This window comes from Prinia subflava, chromosome 1 (assembly GCF_021018805.1).
Source record: "Prinia subflava isolate CZ2003 ecotype Zambia chromosome 1, Cam_Psub_1.2, whole genome shotgun sequence".
NCBI lineage: Eukaryota > Metazoa > Chordata > Aves > Passeriformes > Cisticolidae > Prinia > Prinia subflava.
In genome coordinates this window covers 566,944-585,285 of record NC_086247.1, presented here as the reverse complement: position 1 = coordinate 585,285, position 18,342 = coordinate 566,944, and the positions used below count along the sequence as shown (strand labels likewise).

General features: G+C 73.2%; 1 protein-coding gene across 4 annotated transcripts in view; it reads left to right on the top strand.

Annotated features, from left to right (window-relative positions):
• The first annotated feature begins 4,529 nt into the window (after positions 1–4,529).
• The window catches only part of LOC134550975 (plectin-like), a 68,464-nt gene continuing 54,651 nt past the window's right edge, over positions 4,530–18,342 (top strand). For 2 of the 4 annotated variants that reach the window (XM_063398270.1, XM_063398179.1), the window contains exon 1: positions 8,866–9,322. In XM_063398270.1, coding sequence (XP_063254340.1) covers positions 8,881–9,322 — 442 coding nt within the window. In that variant the 5' untranslated portion in view covers positions 8,866–8,880. Of the gene's footprint in view, positions 4,667–6,667; positions 6,865–8,865; positions 9,323–18,342 lie in introns of those variants that run through there. The other 2 variants (XM_063398627.1, XM_063398538.1) reach the window with 2 other exon arrangements.

The window sequence follows — 18,342 nt, the reverse complement described above, 5'->3', positions numbered from 1 at the left end:
CAGCAGGAGCCTGGCTGTGTGTGGGTGCCGTGTCCCTCTGTGAGGTGCCAGTGCTGGGTGCTGGCTCCGGGCCACCCCAGGGCTGGACCCGGCCACTCCTGCACCTCTGCCTGCTCCTCACCTGCTCCCCTACCTGCATCCTGCTCCTCACCTGCATCCTGCTCCTCACCTGCATCCTGCAGCTCTGCCTGCTCCTCACCTGCTCCCCTACCTGCATCCTGCACCTCACCTGCATCCTGCTCCTCACCTGCATCCTGCACCTCTGCCTGCTCCTCACCTGCTCCCCTACCTGCATCCAGCTCCTCACCTGCTCCCCTACCTGCATCCTGCTCCTCACCTGATCCCTGCACCTCTGCCTGCTCCCTGCACCTCTGCCTGCTCCTCACCTGTTCCCCACTGCTCCCCACCTGCATCCTGCTCCTCACCTGCTCCCTGCACCTCTGCCTGCTCCTCACCTGCTCCTCACCTGCATCCTGCTCCCCACCTGCATCCTGCTCCCCACCTGCATCCTGCTCCCCACCTGCTCCCTCCTCCCCATCTACACCCTACCCACACCCTGCCTGTTCCCCACTGCTCCCTACCTGCATCCTCCCTGCTCCTCACCTGCTCCCTACCTGCTCCCTGCCCCCTCCCCACCTGCTCCCTGCATCCTCCTTACCTGCTCCCTGCACCCCGCCTGCTGCCTACCTGCATCCTCCTTACCTGCATCCTCCTTCCTGCCTGCTCCCTGCTCCCTACTTGCTTCTTTCTCCCCACCTCCTCTCTACCTCCTCCCCACCTGCTCCTCACCTGCTCCTCACCTGCATCCTGTTCCCTGCCTCCTCCCCACCCGCACCCTGCCTGCTCCCTACCTGCATCCTCCTTACCTGCTTCCTCCCTGCCTGCTCCCCACCTCCTCCCCACCTGCACCCTGCCTGCTGCCCGCTTGGTCCCTGCTCCCTGCCTGCTCATCACCTGCTCCCCTACCTGCATCCTGCACCTCTGCCTGCTCCCTGCACCTCTGCCTGCTCCTCACCTCCCTACCTGCTCCCTACCTGCATCCTCCTCCCTACCTGCATCCTCCTCCCTACCTGCTCCCCACCTGCTCTGCACTGCTTTCCACCTCCACCCTTTTCTTCTCCCTACCTGTATCCTGCTCCCCACTTGGTCCCTACCTGCTCCCTGCCTTCTCCCTACTGCCTCCTCCCTACCTGCATCCTCCTCCCTACCTGCTGCCTACCTGCATCCTGCACCTCTGCCTGCATCCTGCACCTCTGCCTGCATCCTGCACCTCTGCCTGCTCCTCACCTGTTCCCCACTGCTCCCCACCTGCTCCCTACCTGCATTCTGCTCCTCACCTCCTCCCTACCTGCATCCTCCTCCCTGCCTGCTCCCTACCTGCTCCTCACCTGCTCCCCACCTCCTCCTCACCTCCTCCTTACCTGCATCCTGCTCCCCCCTGCTCCCCGCCCGTTCTGTGCCGCCGCCCCCCCGGGCTGTGCTGGGGACACCCCGGTGCCCACCCGGTGACAGCGGCGGAGCCCCCGCCGCGGGCAGTGCCGGCGGCCCCGCTGCCCACCGGGCGGGGCCCTCCGGCGGCGGGCGGGGGTCTCGGTGACGCCCAGGACCCTCACGGGTGTGGCACCGGCGGCGCGGGCCCCGCGGGCACGGGCGGGCCCGGGGCAGGGCGCGGCGTGTGCCGGCCGCGCTGACGTGTGCCAGCGCCGGGATCCCGGCGGGCGCCGTGCCAGCCGCACGTGGCGCCGGCGCCGCTGCCCCGGGGAGCGCCGGAGCGCGGAGGTGAGCGCCGGGAGGGCCGGGGGCGCGGGGGGGCTGCCGGCCGCACGCCCGCCCCCTCCGCCGGGCCCGCTGCCCCGCGCCCCGAGGGTGCCCCGGGCGGGGAGCGCCCGGCGCTGCCGGTGCCAAGCGTGCCGGACCTTTGTCCCCTGACGCCGAGGGGCCCGCGGGGCCCCGCGCGGCTGAAAAGGGCCCTTTGTCCGGCTCCGGCCGGGATCCGCTCCCCGCGCCCGTGCCGCCACCGGCACATGACCGCGGCCACAGCGGCTGCGCCGGCACCGGACCCGCACGGACCGAGCGAGCGCAGCCCCGGTACGGCCGCGGCGGGAGCGGGAGGGGGGTCCGAGCCTCGACCCCCTCCGCGGCGGGCGGCACGGTGGGCACCGAGCGTCCCGCGGAACCGGGAGCGGGTCCCACGGAACCGGGAGCGGGTCCCGCGGAACCGGGAGCGGGTCCCGCGGAACCGGGAGCGGGTCCGGACCCCCGCGCTGCCGGTGCCACTCTGCGGTACCGGGGGGTCCTCGGGGGTCTCTGTGCCCCGCGGGGCGGGGGGCGGCAGTGCTGGGGTGACCCGGGTCAGTTTGGCACGCCACGGCCCCATGGGGCTTGCGGTGGGGCTGGGGGCTCGGGGGGCTGCGGCGCTCGGTGGTGCCGGGCCAGGGCTGGCTGCGGCGGGGGGCACCGGGAGGGGCTGAAGGCCCCCAGACCCCCCCGGGGCGTGCGTGGGTGTGCACAGGTGTGCACAGGTGTGCACAGGTGTGTGCCGGTGTGTGCCGGTGTGTGCCGGTGTGTGCCGGTGCCTGAACCCGGCGTGCCCGCGCGCCAGGGCCGGGCACGCGCGTGTCCCCCGTGCCCACACCCGGCCGCGCACACGCACCGGGGCGGGGGGGGCGCACACTCCCGTTCTCCGCCCCGGTTCCCTTTCCCGGTACCGGCTCCGGTTCCTGGCACAGCGCCGGTTCCCGCCGGCTCCAGCTCCTGGTGCCATTTCCTGTTCCCGGTACCAGTTCCTGTTCCTGGTACCGACTCCGGGTCTCGGCACCAGCTCCGGGACCCGGCAGCAGCTCCGGTTCCCGGCAGCAGTTCTGGATCACGGCTCCGGTTCCGATTCCCGGCACCAGCTCTGGATCACGGTTCCGGTTCCCGGCACCGGCTCTGGATCACGGTTCCGGTTCCCGGCACCGGCTCTGGATCACGGTTCCGGTTCCCGGCACCGGCTCTGGATCACGGTTCCGGTTCCCGGCACCGGCTCTGGATCACGGTTCCGGTTCCCGGCACCGGCTCTGGATCACGGTTCCGGTTCCCGGCACCGGTTCCCGGCGCTGATTCCAGCCCCCGTTCCCGATTCCAGCCCCCGGCCCCATCTCCCCCTCTGTCCGGGGCATCCCCGTGCCAGGGCCGAGCCGGAGCCAAGCCGGCGCCGAGCCGGGGCCGTGCCAGAGCCACGCCAGGGCCGCGCCAGGGCCGTGCCGGGGCCGTGCCAGGGCCGAGCTGCGGCTCCCGTCTCGTTCCTCCTCCACCGCGCTCCGCTGCGCTCAGAATGCGGCAGCCGGCGGTGGCCGCGCCGCCGCTAACGCGCTGCGGCTCGAGCCGCGGGGCCGGTTCGGTGCCGGTTCTGTGCCGGTTCGGGGCCGGTTCGGTGCCGGTTCTGTGCCGGTTCTGTGCCGGTTCGGGGCCGGTTCGGTGCCGGTTCGGCTCCGGGGCTGCGCCGGCTCTGTGCCCGTTCTGCGCCGGTTCTGTGCCGGTTCTGTGTCAGTGCCGTGCCGGTTCCGTGCCGGTTCGGTGCCGGTTCTATGCCGGTTCTATGCTGGTTCCGCACCGGTTCCGTGCCGGTCCTATGCTGGTTCCGCACCGGTTCCGTGCCGGTCCTGTGCTGGTTCTATGCCGGTTCGGTGCCGGTGCTGTGCCGGTTCCGTGCCGGTTCTATGCCGGTTCTGTGCTGGTTCCGTACCGGTTCCGTGCCGGTCCTGTGCTGGTTCTATGCCGGTTCGGTGCCGGTTCGGGGCCGGTTCGGTGTCGGTTCGGTACCCAAAGCTGAGCGCCCACCGGGGCCGGGAGCTGCGGGATTTCCCAGCGGGAGCGCGGGGCGGGTTCGCCCTCCCCGCACTGGTGAGGGTTAACCCTGCGTGTACTGGGAGCACTGGGAGCACTGGTGAGGGTTAACCCGTGCCATGCTGGCTGTACTGGGAGCACTGGTCAGGGGTAACTCTCCCTGTACTGGGAGCACTGGTCACGGTTAACCCTCCGTGTACTGGGAGCACTGGTGAGGGTTAACCCTCCGTGTACTGGGAGCACTGGTCAGGGTTAACTCTCCCTGTACTGGGAGCACTGGTGAGGGTTAACTCGTGCCGTGCTGGCTGTACTGGGAGCACTGGTGAGGGTTAACCCTCCGTGTACTGGGAGCACTGGTCAGGGTTAACTCTCCCTGTACTGGGAGCACTGGGAGCACTGGTGAGGGTTAACCCGTGCCATGCTGGCTGTACTGAGAGCACTGGTCGGGGTTAACCCTCCCTGTACTGGGAGCACTGGGAGCACTGGGAGCACTGGTCGGTTTTCCCCGGTGCAGGGTGCCCCGCTCAGGGTTAACCCTTCCCGCGCCGGGGCCCGGGGGTGCCTCCCCCGCGGCCGCGCCGGTTGCGGAGGGTGGGGCGCTGCGCTGAGCCCCCCCCGCCGCCCGCCCCCCGCCCCGCCCCTGCCGCGGAGCCGGAGCCGGTGCCGGTGCGGGCGGAGCCCCCGGGGCCATTTTCCCCCGGAGCCCCCGCGGTACCGGTGCCGGTTCTCCCCCCGCCGGTGCCGCATCCCCTCCGGAGCCCTCCCGGTGCCGTTTCCTCCCCCCCTTCCTCCCCGGTCATGCCCCCCCGTCGGTTCTTGGCGGACATCGTGGCGCTCGGTGAGTCCCCGCGCGTGGGACCCCCCTCACCCGCTCCCCCGTGGGGCCGGGGGGGCTCGGGGGGGCTCGGGGGGCGCCCCGGGGCTGCCGCAGGGCGGGGGGGGCTGCGGGAGCCGCGGGGGCTGCGGCGTGCGGGGGGCGCGGGAGGGCTCTGCCGGGGGTGCGAGGGGTCTGGGGGCGCTGAGACCCCACCCTGGGGGCGGGGGGGTCCCCGGGGGTGTCCCCGTGGTGGGGGGGGGGGGGCGGCGCTCCAGGCCTGGGGTGGGCGGGGGCTCTCGGGGGACGTGGGCGATGCCGGCGGTGACTCAGGCTCGGCACCGCGCTGCCCCCGCGCCCGCCCCCACCTGCTGCCCCTCCCCACCTGCTGCCCCTCCCCACCTGCTGCCCCTCACCTGCCCCCCGCGCCCGCCCCCCGCGCCCGCCCCACTGCCGGGGTGCCGGCGATGCCGGTCCCGCCGGGTTCCCCCGGTGCCGAGGGCGCCGGGCGCTGCGATGTCTGCGGTGCCGGTGGCTCCGAGCGCCCAGTGATGCCGGTGGCCCCGGTGATGCCGGGCCCGGCGGTGCCGGTGGCCCCGGTGATGCCGGGTCCGGCGGTGCCGGTGGCCCCGGTGATGCCGGGTCCGGCGGCTTTCTGGGCTTCGGGGCTTCTGCAAATGGCGCCTGGGCCGCGGCAAACGCCCGGTGCTGCCGGTTCCCGGGGGAACGAGCCGGTGCCGGGGCTGGCGGCGGTGCGGGGATGGCGGCGGTTCCGGGATGCTGGGGGCAGGATCACGGAGATGCCGGCAGAGCGGAGGCGCCGGGATGGCGGGGGCGGGCTCACGGCGGTGCCGGGATGATGGAGGCGGGATGGCGGAGGCGCCGGGATGGGGAGGGCAGGACCGCGGCGGTGCCGGGATCACGGAGTCATCACCCCCGCCGCTACCGGCACGCTCCGTGCGGCTCCCCGGGGAGCGCTCCCGGCACCGAGCCGGGGCCGAACCCCGGCTGCCGCTCCCAGACGCGGAACCGGCCCGCCCCACGGCTTCGGTCCGGCTGTCGTGGCCGGGGCCGGTGCCACGGGCGAGCTCCCGGTTCGTCACCGCGGCTCCCTGCCCGTCCTTCCGCCGCGGTGGCCCCGCAGGGACCGTGTCCCTGGCACGGCTCGGCTCGGACCCCACTTCCCCGGGTCTGCCCCGGGGGTTCCGGCACCGCCGGGCGCCCCGTGAGTCCGCACCGTGTGCGGCACCAGGCTCGGGTGCGCGGGCGCTGCCGGTGCGGCGGTCCCGGTGCCCGGTGTCCCTGGTACCGCCTCTCTGCCGCAGGGGTCGGGGTCGGCGGTGCCGGGGGTCCCTAATGCGAGTGGGAGGGCGGTGGCCATGCCAGGGGTCCTGAAGTGAGAGGGAAGGAGGTGGCCGTACCTGGGGTCCCCGGAGCCGGGGTCCCGGAGAGGGAGGGCGGTGGCCGTACCGGGGGTCCCTGAGGGGAGAAGGAAGGAGGTGGCGATTCTGGGGGTCCCTTGTGCCGGGGGTCCCGAGGCCCAAAGGAGAGAGGTGGCCATGCCAGGGGTCCCCGGTGCCGGGGGTCCCTGGAGCGAGAGGGAGGGCAGTGGCCATGTCGGGGGTCCCTGACGCCCGAAGGAAGGAGGTGGTGGTTCCGGGGGTCCCCGGTGCCGGGGGTCCCTGAAGCCTGAAGGAAGGAGGTGGCCGTGCCGGGGGTCCCTGGTGCAATGCCGGGGGACCCCGGTGCCCCGGTCCCGGGGGTCTCTAGCGTCTGAAGGCGGTGGTCGCGGTCCCGGGGGTCCCTAGCGTGCACAGGCAGTGGTCCCGGTCCCCGGGGGTCCCTAGTGTGCACAGGCGATGGCCCCGGTACCGGGGGCTCCCTGACGCCTGAAGGAAGGAGGTAGCGATTCCGGGGGTCCCCGGTCCCGGGGGTCCCCGGTGCAATGCCGGGTGTCTCCAGTGCCCCGGTACCGGGGGTGCCTAGCATGCACAGGCGATGGTCCCGATCCCGGGGGCTCCCTGACGCCGTCCCTCTGTGGCAGGAGCCGGGGTCGGCGGCGATGGCGGAGGAGAGCTCGAGCGGCAGCAGCGGCTCGCCCGGCGCCGGGGACACGCTGCCCTGGAACCTGGGCAAGCACCAGCGCTCCCAGCGCGCCAAGGCGGCCGCGGGCAACGGCACCGTGCTGGACCCGGCCGAGAGGGCGGTCATCCGCATCGCAGGTACGGCCCGGGGACGTGACGGGGGTCGGGAATGCGTCCGGGGGGTCGGGGATGCGTCTGGCGGGTCGGGATGTGACGAGGGGTCGGGAATGTGTCCGGGGCTCGGCATGAGCTGCTGTGGGGGGCTCGGGCGTGTCCGGGGGTCGGGGACGTGTCCGGGGGTCGGGGACGTGTTCGGGGGTCGGGGACGTGTCAGGGGGATCGGGGACGTGTCAGGGGGGTCGGGATGTGACGGGGGGCTCGCCATGAGCCGCTGTGGGGGGCTCGGGCGTGACCGGGGCCCGGGAGGTGTCCGGGGGTCTGGGATGTGACCCGGGGGGCTCAGCGAGCGCCGGAGGGGCCGGCGGTGTCTGGAGGCCCGTGGGAGTCCCAGGTGGGCCGGGGGGACCGCGGGGTGGCACCGCGCTGGGAGCCGTGCCCAGCCGTGCCGAGCCGTGCCCACACGGCTTCAAGTGCGTGCCCACAGAGTGCTCAGCGTGTCCCCCGCACACAGCGCTCACCGCCCCCCCCGGGCACAGAACCCTCCCCCAGAACCCTCCCCCCCCCCGGCTATTTCCGTTACCCCCCCGTCCTTCCCCGCCCCCTCCCGCCCCTCCCCTCCCCCCCCGGCGCTGTCCCCGCTCGAGTTTCGGGGCATAAATATCTATTTTTAGGGATGACGATGGTCCCGTCCCGCGGGGCCGGTGTCCCCCCACCCCCCCAGCTCGCCCACGGCTGGGGCTGCGCTCTGGGCGGGGGGGCGTTGTTGGGGGGCGCGGTGGGGCCCCCTCGGTGCCCCTCTGCTGAGGGAGCTGCAAAACCCGCCCGGTGCTCACGGGGGAATCCCGCGGGCGGTGCCGGCCCTGTCGCGGAGGGGACGCGGGGGTCTCTGTGAGGGGCTGGGTACAGGGGAGGGGGCGCCGGGCCCGCCCCTCCGGCGAGGCTGGGGGGGTCAGGGTGGGAGCTCGGGGGTCCCCGCGCCGGCCGTGGGGTGCAGCAGGCACCCCCCACCCTATTCCTGCGCCCCCAGCCCCACAGTGTCCCATGTCACCTGCGCCCCCAGCCCCACAGTGTCCCCTGTCCCCTGTGACCCCAGCCCCACAGTGTCCCCTCTCACTGTGACCCCAGTGTCCCCTCTCACCTGTGCCCCCCAGCCCCACAGTGTCCCCATCACCTGCACCCCCAGCCCCACAGTGTCACCTGTGCCCCCAGCCCCACAGTGTCCCCATCACCTGCACCCCCAGCCCCACAGTGTCACCTGTGCCCCCAGCCCCACAGTGTCCCCTATCCCCTGCACCCTCTGCCCCACAGTGTCCCCTGTCCCCTGCGCCCCCAGCCCCTTATCACAGGGTCCCTTATCACCCACCCCTGGCCCTCCTCGCGCTCCTCTGGGCACCCGTGGGTGCCCCACGGACGAGGCCAGCGGGATCGGGGTTCAGACACCGTGTGACCCCTTTGGGGGCTGTGGAGGATTTCACTTTCCCCGTGCCCGTGGGTGCCCTGCCCCACAGGGTCCCGTGTCCGTGGGCGCCGTGTCTGTGGGTGCCATATTCGTGAGTGCCGTGTCCGTGGGTGCCCTGGGGTTCCGTGCCCGTGGGTGCAGTGTCCACGGGTGCCCCGTGGGCGCCGTGCCCGTAGGCGCAGTGCCCGTGGGTGCCCAGCCCGTGAGTGCCCTGCCCCGTGGGCTCCGTGCCCGTGGGCGCCGTGTCCGTGGGTGCCCTGCCCCAAAGCGTGCCGTGTCCGTGGGTGCCGTGCCCCGTTTGTTCCGTGCCCGTGGGTGCCGTCTCCGTGGGCGCCCTGCCTCGTGGGTTCCGTGCCCGTGGGGTCCGTGCACGTGGGCTCTGTTTCCTCGGGTGCCCGGCCCTGGAGTGCCGCGCCCATGGGTGCCGTGTCCGTGGATGCCGCGGTTGCCGTTCCCGTGGGATTCGTGCCCGTGGGTGCCGTGCCCGTGGGTGCCCCGGTTGCTGTGTCCGTGGGCGCCGTGCCCGTGAGTGCCCTGCCCCGTGGGTTCCGTGTCAGTGGGTGCCGTGCCCGTGGATGCTCCATCCCGTGGATTCCGTGCCCGTGGATTCCGTGCCCGTGGGTGCGGTGTCCGTGGATGCCCCGGTTGCCGTTCCCGTGGGTTCCGTGCCCGTGGGCTCCCTTCCGCGGGTCGCGGCGCGCCTCGGGGCGGTGTCCGGCGGTTCCTTTAAAGGGCTGGGCGGGGGCACGCCCCGTCCCCGGTGCCGTCCCCCGCCCCGTGCCCCTGCCCAGCCGCGGGGTGCGGGGCCGCCGAGCGGCCGGACACGCGGGACACACGCTCCGGACACTCCGGACACTCCGGACACTCCGGACACTCCGGACCCGCCGGACCCCGGCCCCGCGCTCGCCCCCCGCCGCCGCCCCCCGCGCCCGGCCATGGCCGCCGCCGGTGCCCCCGCCGCGCCCGAGGAGCAGGACTTCATCCAGGCCTACGAGGACGTGCGGGAGCGCTACAAGGGTACGGGACCCCCGCCCGGGGGCGGCCCGGGGGGCGCCGTGGGCCGCGGGGGGGCCGCGGGCAGCGCGGCCGCGCATTCCCATAATTGGGCACGGCGGGCTCCGCCAGCCCCGGCACGGCCTGGGGGGGGCAGGGGGGGCCGGGGGGCACGGCCCGGCACGGCACGGCCCGGCACGGCCCGGCACCGCCGACCCCACCGGGACGCCCCCGGGCCGCTGCCCGCGCCGGGGCTCGGTGCCCGCGGGCGAGGGGGGGGCTGTGCCCGCGCCCCCGGAGAGACCGGCGGGATCGGTGGCGGGGAAGGGGGGTCCCCCCGAATGTCCGGGGGGCGGAGGCGCTGCTGGGGGCGGCGCGGAGCGGGCACGGGCGGGGAGGGGGCGGCGGAGCAGCTCTGGTGCTCGGTATTGGTGGCGCTGGTGGCGCTGGTGGCATTGTGGTGGCACCCCGGGGTGCGAGCCCGGGCCGGGCGCTGGGTCTGCCCCCGGTGCCGCCCGCGGTGCCCCCGGTGCCCGCCCGGGGCGCCCCGGTGTCGCGGGGCCGGCGGCGGCCGCGGCCATGCCCTTACATGGGAGCGGCGCTGCCCGCGGGGGGAGCCCCCCCGGCCCCACACCGGGGGTCCCCGCCGCGGGGTCCCGGGGCCCGGCTGCCGCCACCACGGTGGGACCCCGGTGCCGGGGAGGTGGGGGTGGCCTGCAGCCCCCGCTTGCTGCCACCGGCAGCCGTGGCAGGGTCTCGGTGTCCCCGGGCTGAGGCACCCGGGGGCGCCCGGTGCTGCCAGGAGCAGATCTCGGGCCCGGGGGATCCCGTCACGGTCCCGGTGCCACCGGCAGGGGTGGCACATGGCTGGGCACATGGCTGTTGTCCCTCAGCGGTGCCAGGGCACCGTGGCATGGGTTGGTGGCACTTGGCTGGTGGTGCTGGGCAAGTGGCAGGGGTGGAGTGGCATAGTGTGGTCACAGCTGGGTGCTGGCAGGTCACTGTCACCGTGCTCTGCCACCGGTGCGTCTGGCAGGTGTTCATTGTCACCGTGCTGTGCCACCTCTGGATACTGGCAGGTCACTGTCACCATGCTGTGCCACCTCTGGGTGAGGGCAGGTGTTCATTGTCACCGTGCTGTGCCACCTGTGGGTGCTGGCAGGTCACTGTCACCATGCTGTGCCACCTCTGGGTGAGGGCAGGTGTTCATTGTCACCGTGCTGTGCCACCTCTGGGTGAGGGCAGGTGTTCATTGTCACCGTGCTGTGACACCTCTGGGTGGTGGCAGGTCACTGTCACAATGCTGTGCCACGTCTGGGCCTGGCAGGTCACTGTCACCATGCTGTGCCACCTGTGGGTGCTGGCAGGTCACTGTCACCGTGCTGTGCCACCTCTGGGTGCTGGCAGGTGTTCATTGTCACCGTGCTGTCCCACCTCTGGGTGCCAGAGTTGGGTGTCACCCCACAGTCCCCCTCAGTGGGTGCTGGTTTGGTGTCACCCCAGGGACCCCCCTCACTGGGTGGCTGTGCCACCGACAGTGGCAGTTCCTGTCACCCCTTGCCCGGTGCCGGTGGCCTTGGTGCCCCCGTGGCCGCAGGTGCTCGGTGGCCGAGTGGCCAGCGGGCAGTGTCCCTGCAGGGCTGGTGACGTCAGGGCTGAGCCAGCACGGCTGGGAAGTGTCACTGGGCAGGGCAGGCGGGGACAGTGACACCGCGGCACCGGTGGGGACGGTGACACCGCAGCAATGGGGGGAGGGTGAGACCGTGGCGGTGGGGAGGGTGACACCACGGTGGCAGGAACGGTGACACCGCGGCACTGGTGGGCACGGAGCCCGTTGGGGCCGGGTGTCACTGCCAGCACGGCTGGCACGGGCCACCCCCGAGGCTCGGGGCCCGGGGGACACGGCCCCCGCTCTGCTGGGGACTGGGGCAGGGGCTGGTGGCACTGGTGGTGGCCCTGGCGCGGGGCCGGGCACCGGGGACCCCGGGTGGGACAGGGGCCTCGTGCCTTCTCCATCAGAGCCCTCGCTGTGGCACAGGACACTGAGCCAGGCTGGGGACACTGCCACCATCGTCACTGCCACCATTGGCACTGCCACCTTTGCCACTGTCACTGTGGCACAGGACACTGAGCCAGGCTGGGGACACTGCCACCATCGTCACTGCCACCATTGGCACTGCCACTGTTGTCACCATTGCCACTGCCACCTTTGCCACTGCCACTGTCACTGTGGCACAGGACACTGAGCCAGGCTGGGGACACTGCCACCATCGCCAGTGCCACCACTGCCACCATCACCACTGCCACCATCGCCAGTGCCACCATCATCACTGCCACTGTCGCTGTGGCACAGGGCGCTGAGCCAGGCTGGGGACACTGCCACCATCGCCAGTGCCACCATTGCCACTGCCACCATTGCCACTGCCACCATTGCCAGTGTCACTGCCGCCACTGCCACCATTGTCAGTGCCACCATCGCCACCATTGCCAGTGCCACTGTCACTGTAGCACAGGGCACTGATGCCAGGTTGGGGGACACTGCCACCATCGCCACTGCCACCATCGTCACCATTGCCACTGCCACTGTCACTGTGGCACAGGGCGCTGAGCCAGGCTGGGGACACTGCCACCATCGCCAGTGCCACCATCGCCACTGTCACCATCGGCACTGCCACCATTGCCAGTGCCACCACTGCCACCATTGCGACTGCCACTGTCACTGTGGCACAGGACACTGAGCCAGGCTGGGGACACTGCCACCATTGCCAGTGCCACCACTGCCACCATCACCACTGCCACCATCGCCAGTGCCACCATCATCACTGCCACTGTCGCTGTGGCACAGGGCACTGAGCCAGGCTGGGAACACTGCCACCATCACCAGTGCCACCACTGCCACCATCACCACTGCCACCATTGCTGCTGTCACCATCGCCACCATCGCCACTGCCACTGTCACTGTGGCACAGGGCGCTGAGCCAGGCTGGGGACACTGCCACCATTGCCACTGCCACCACTGCCACCAGTGCCACCATCAGCACTGCCACCATCGCCAGTGCCACCATCGGCACTGCCACTGTCACTGTGCCACAGCTGGGCCCCAGGCTTGGCACGGTGCTCATCCACGGTCACCCCTGGGGGACACCTGGGCCCCTGGGACACCCCGGCCCTTCCCCAGGGTGGTGGAGACCGTGCCAGGGTGTCCCCAGTGTCCCTGGAGGTGGCAGGGGTCACAGGGGTCACAGGGGTCACAGCGCAGTGGCCTTGTCACAGTCCCTTCCCAGTGTCCCTGGGAGTGGACAGTGGCCCAGTGGCTAAGTTCTGGTGACTCTGCCACCGGCCCCCCCGGCATCTCGGGGCATGGGGGCTGGCAGGTGTCCCTGCTGGGATCCCCCAGTGTCCCCCGGTGTCCCTGCTGGGATCCCCCAGTGTCCCCCGGTGTCCCTGGGAATCCCCCCCTGCTGTCCCTCCTGGGATTCTCCCCCCCGGTGTCCCTGCCGGGATCCCCCAGTGTCCCTGGGGATCCCCCCGGTGTTCCCAGGGCTGGGATCCTCCCCGGTGTCCCTGAGATCCCCCCCGGTGTCCCTGTCAGGATCCCCCAGTGTCCCCTGGTGTTCCTGGGGATCCCCCCTGCTGTCCCTCCTGGGATCCCCCCGATGTCCCTGCTGGGATCCCCCAGTGTCCCCCGGTGTCCCTGGGGATCCCCCTGGTGTTCCTGTCCTTGCTGGGATCCCCCCCAGTGTCCCTGGGGGTCTGGCAGTGGCCGCTGGCCATGGTGGCCGTGGTGGCCGCAGTGCAGTGGCACTGCTGGTGTCCCTCCTGATGTCCCTGGGCCCTGGAGGCTGGCCCGTGTCCTGAGCATGGTGGCCGCAGTGAGGTGACCCTGCTGGGTCCCTCCTGGTGTCCCCAGGGCTGCCTGGTGGCCATGGTGGCAGTGCCAAAGTCCCTTCTGTTGTCCCCAGGGCTGCCTGGTGGCTGCAGTGTGGTGGCCGTGCCACAGCTCCTGCTGGTGTCCCCAGGGCTGGCCAGTGGTCATGGTGTTGTGGCCGTGCCACAGTCCCTCCTGTTGTCCCGAGGGCTGCCTGGTGGCCCCAAGGCTGGCTGGTGGCCCCAGTGGCTGTGCAGGTCCCTCCTGGTGTCCCCAGGGCTGGCTGGTGGCCACAACCTGGTGTCCATGCCACAGTCCCTGCTAGTGTCCCCAGGGCTGCCTGGTGGCCGCAGTGGCAGTGCCACAGCCCCTCCTGGTGTCCCCAGGACTGCCTGGTGGCCGTGGTGGCAGTGCCATAGTCCCTCCTGGTGTCCCCAGGGCTGGCTGGTGGCCACAACCCAGTGTCCATGCCACAGTCCCTGCTGGTGTCCCCAGGGCTGCCTGGTGACCACAGTGAGGTGACCCTTCTGGGTCCCTGCTGGTGTCCCCAGGACTGCCTTGTGGCCACAGTGGCAGTGCCAAAGTCCCTCCTGGTGTCCCCAGGGCTGCCTGGTGTCCGTGGTGGCAGTGTCACTGTCCCTCTTGGTGTCCCCAGGGGTGGCCGGTGGCCATGGTGTGCTGGCTGTTCCTCGGTGTCTCCTCAGGGCCTGGATGGTGGCCACAGTGGTTGAGGTGTGGTGGCAGTGTCCGGGTCCTTCTCAGTGTCCCCAGGGCTCTGGGGGTGGCTGTGCTGTGGTGCCCAGTGGCCGCAGTGGCCGCAGTGGCCGCAGTGGCCGCAGTGGCCGCAGTGGCCACCGGGGCTGTCCTGGGTCTCTCCTGGTGTCCCTGGGGCTCAGGGTTGGCCACTGGCTCTGGTGGAGGGGCTGTGCTGAGTCCCAGTGTCCCCAGGGCTGGGTGGCGGCCACAGCGTGGTGGCAGTGCCACTGTCCCCACTGGTGTCCCCAGGGCCACCTGCTGGCTGCAGCGGCTGTGCCACAGTCCATGCTGATGTCCCCAGGGCTGGCTGGTGGCCGCAGTGAGGTGGCTGTGCATGTCTCTGCTGGTGTCCCCATGGCTGGCTGGTGGCTGCAATGAGGTGACCATGCTGGGTCCCTCCTGGTGTCCCCAGGGCTGCCTGGTGTCCCCAGGGCTGCCTGGTGGCTGCAGTGGCCATGTCACTGTCCCTCCTGGTGTCCCCAGGGCTGCCTGGTGGCTGCAGTGGCCATGTCACTGTCCCTCCTGGTGTCCCCAGGGCTGCCTGGTGTCCATGGTGGCAGTGCCACAGTCCCTGCTGGTGTCCCCAGGGCTGCCTGGTGGCCACGGTGGCCGTTCCTGGCTGGGTTTGGGGCCGGGGTGACCCAGGCCCGGCCCCTCCAGCTGGCACCGTGCCAGGGCTCCCCCAGCCCCCCCGGGCGGTGGTCCCGGTGCTGGCGGGGGTGGCCGGGGGGCTCCCCTGCCCCCCCTCAGGGACAGGCGCCCCCCCAGCCCCGCTGGGAGGGCTGGATTGGACGGGGGGGACTGGGATGGACTGGGGGGGGGGCTGGACTGGACTGGGGGGACTGGACTGGACTGGGGGGGGCTGGACTGGACTGGACTGGGGGGACTGGACTGGACTGGGGGGACTGGACTGGACTGGGGGACTGGACTGAACTGGGGGGACTGGACTGGACTGGGGGGGGCTGGACTGGACTGGGGGGACTGGACTGGACTGGACTGGGGGACTGGACTGGACTGGGGGGACTGGACTGGACTGGGGGACTGGACTGGACTGAAGGGTGCTGGACTGGACTGGGGGGACTGGACTGGACTGGGGGGGCTGGACTGGACTGAAGGGTGCTGGACTGGACTGGGGGGACTGGACTGGGGGGGCTGGACTGGAGGGGGCTGGGCTGGACTGGACTGGGGGGGACTGGACTGGACTGGACTGGACTGGGGGGGCTGGACTGGACTGGGGGGCGCTGGGCGTGGGGGGCGCTGCGGTGCCGGGCGGGCTCCGTGCTGCCGGGGGGTCTGGGGGTCTCTGTGCCGCCGGGGGGTCTGGGGGTCTCTGTGCCGCCGGGGGGGTCTGGGGGTCTCCGTGCCGGCGGGAGGGGCCGTGCCGTTCTCCGGGGGCGGGGGCTGTGCCGTTGTTCATGGGGGGGTCTCCGCCGTACCGGGGGCCGGGGGGCCGTGCCCGGGGGGCTGCGGGGCCGGTGCCCGCCGCTGGCGGGGGGGGCGGTGTCGGTGCCGCAGGGGCGGGGGGCTGCGGCGGCGGGGCGGGCCGGGGCGGGGCGGCGGCCGGCGGGGAGGGACGGACCCGCCCCGGGGCTGCGGGACCGGCCGGCGGCGTGCGGGAGCGCGGGCGGCCATGGAGGGGGCGCGGGGCATCCACCACGAGATCGCCTCGCTCAAAGGTACCGGGGCGGGGGGACCGGGAGGGGGCACCGGGAGGGAGCCCGGGGCCGCGTACCGGGGAGGGCTCCGCGTACCGGGGAGCGGGGGGCGCGTCCCGGGCAGCTCCAGCCGCGCCGCATCCCTCCCGTGCCAGTGTCGCAGCGCAGGCGGGAGGGCGGGGGTCACCGGGGACACGCCGGCATCACCGAGAGTTACCCGGTGTCACCGGGCCCCTGCTGCGTTACCGAGCCGCGTTACCAGCCCAGTTACCGAGCCGCGCTGCAGAGCCCCGTTACCGAGCCCCGATACCGGGCTCCGTTACCGAGTCCCGTTACCGAGCCGCGCTGCAGAGCCCCGTTACCGAGCCCCGATACCGGGCTCCGTTACCGAGTCCCGTTACCGGGCCGCGCTGCAGAGCCCCGTTACCGAGCCCCGTTACCGGGCTCCGTTACAGAGTCCCGTTACCGGGCCGCGCTGCAGAGCCCCGTTACCGAGTCCCGTTACCGGGCCGCGCTGCAGGGCCGGCGCGCTGGGCCGTGAGTAACGGGCGCCGGCGCTCGCCGGTCACGGGGCTGCCGGCGGCCACCGGGCCCTGTGTCACCGCAGCGGGCAGGGAGCCACGGCGGGGCCCGGCAGCGCAGCGAGCCCCGGGGCCGGGGCCGGGCTGGAGCGGAGCCCGGGGAGGGTCCGGAGGGGCGGGAGGGACCCGGGAAAGTCGTGGCGGAGCCCGGGAGCCTCGGGGTGAAATCAGCGGGGGTCGGGGTGGGACGGACACCGGCGGGGATCGGGGTGGGACGGACACCGGCGGGGGGTCGCGGTGCGATGGGCACCGGCGGGGGTCGGGGTGGGATGAACACCGGCGGGGGGTCGCGGTGCGATGGGCACCGGCGGGGGTCGCGGTGGGCCTGGGGCGGCTGGGGGTGATCCCGGCGGCTCCGGCAATGCCGCAGGCCCCAGCTCGGGGGTCCCGGGTGGTGCCACCCCGGCAGAGCCCGGGCTGCGGTGAGGCCGATTGACCGTGAGAAGCGTCCCAGCGCCGGGACCCCCGCCGGCACCGGGACCCCCGCCGGCACCGGGACCCCCGCCGGCGCCAGGACCCCCGCCGGCACCGGCCTCATTAGGAGCCGGCCGCTGGCCGCGGCGCCCTCCGCGAACAGCCGCGGCTTTGTTCCGCCGGGCACGGGGAGCCCCGCGGGCCCCCCCAGACCCCCCCAGCACTGGCACCGGCACCGGCGCTGGCACCGGCACCAGCCCGGCAGTGCCGGGCCCGCGGCCAGCGGCCTCTGCCCGCCCCACGTTTGGGGGTCTGCCCGAGGGTGCCGTGGGGGGCGCACGGAGCGCACAGGACCGGCACTGGGGGGATGCGGAGCTGCGGGGCCGCTGCGGGAAGGCTCCTCCCGGCGGGGGGGGTCCCGGCGCCGTGCCCAGCGCGGGGCGCTGGCGGTGGCCCCGCTGTCACATCGCGTTGGATCACGGCGGGCGGCGGGCGCTGACGCGGCGCTTCCCGCGGCCGTGACCCCCGCTGCGGGCTGGGGGTGCGGGGCCGCGGCCGGGGGTGGTACACGCGGTCCTGCCGCCCCCGGGGGCCGCAGCGGCCGCTGCCCCCATCGCCGACACCGTCACTTCCCCATCGCCGCTCCCCGTCATTTCTCATCTCTGCCCCCCTTGGCCCCCATCCCTGCCCCCCATCCCTGCCCCCCATCCCTGCCCCCCATCCCTGCCTCCCATCCCTGCCCCCCATCCCTGCCCCCCATCCCTGCCCCCCATCCCTGCCCCCCATCCCTGCCTCCCATCCCTGCCCCCATCCCTGCCCCCCATCCCTGCCCCCCATCACTGCCCCCCATCCCTGCCCCCCATCCCTGCCCCTCCCTCTGCCCTCCATCACTGCCCCCCCTCGCTCCTGCCGTCTCTCCCGCCCCGCTGTGGGGTTCTGTGGGGTTCTGTTGGGTTCTGTGGGGTTCTATGGGGTTCTGCGGGGCGCTGTGGGGTTCTGTGGGGTTCTGTGGGCGCTATGGGGTTCTGTGGGGTTCTGTGGGGCGCTGTGGGGTTCTGTTGGGTTCTGCAGGGCGCTGTGGGTGGAACACGAGAGTCTCACACGCGTCACCGATGCTCTCCCTGAGGATTCCCTTTGATGGGGGGGTCTGGGCACCCCAGTGCTCCCAGTGCTCCCCACCAGCTGTGCTGGGGGCTCCGGCGGCGGGAGCCCCCCTCCGCCCCCCACCTCTGCCCCCCCGGAGACCCCAGAGCGTTGGGGACCTCCGGGGCTGGCAGCAGCCCCCCACGCCCGGCTCGCTGCTCCCCACCGCCAAACCCCGGTGAAGCCCCCTGCCAGTCCCAGCGGTGCCATCGGCGGGGCGGGGGGCCCGGGGGGGCGTCCCCAGGGCTGCCGGGGGGGCGCTCCTGCTGCAGCCCTGCAGCGTCCCCGTGCTTGGCCAAAGGAGCCTTGGGAGGTTCCTCTTTTTTTGGGGTGTGCGGGGCTGGGATCCCCCCAGCGTGGGGGGCACCCCCGGGACCCCAGTTCGTCCCACACGCTCTGTGATGGGGGTGCCACCCCCACTCCCCCCTCGCAGGGTGCGCCCACCCAGAGGGCGCCGGCGGTTCCAGGGTCCCCGCGGTGCCGGGGCCGCGCCGGGGTCCCCGCATCGCCGGGGCCATGCCGGGGTCCCCGCGGTGCCGGGGCCGTGCCGGGGTCCCCGCGGTGCCGGGGCCGTGCCGGGGTCCCCGCGGTGCCGGGGCCGTGCCGGGGTCCCCGCGGTGCCGGGGG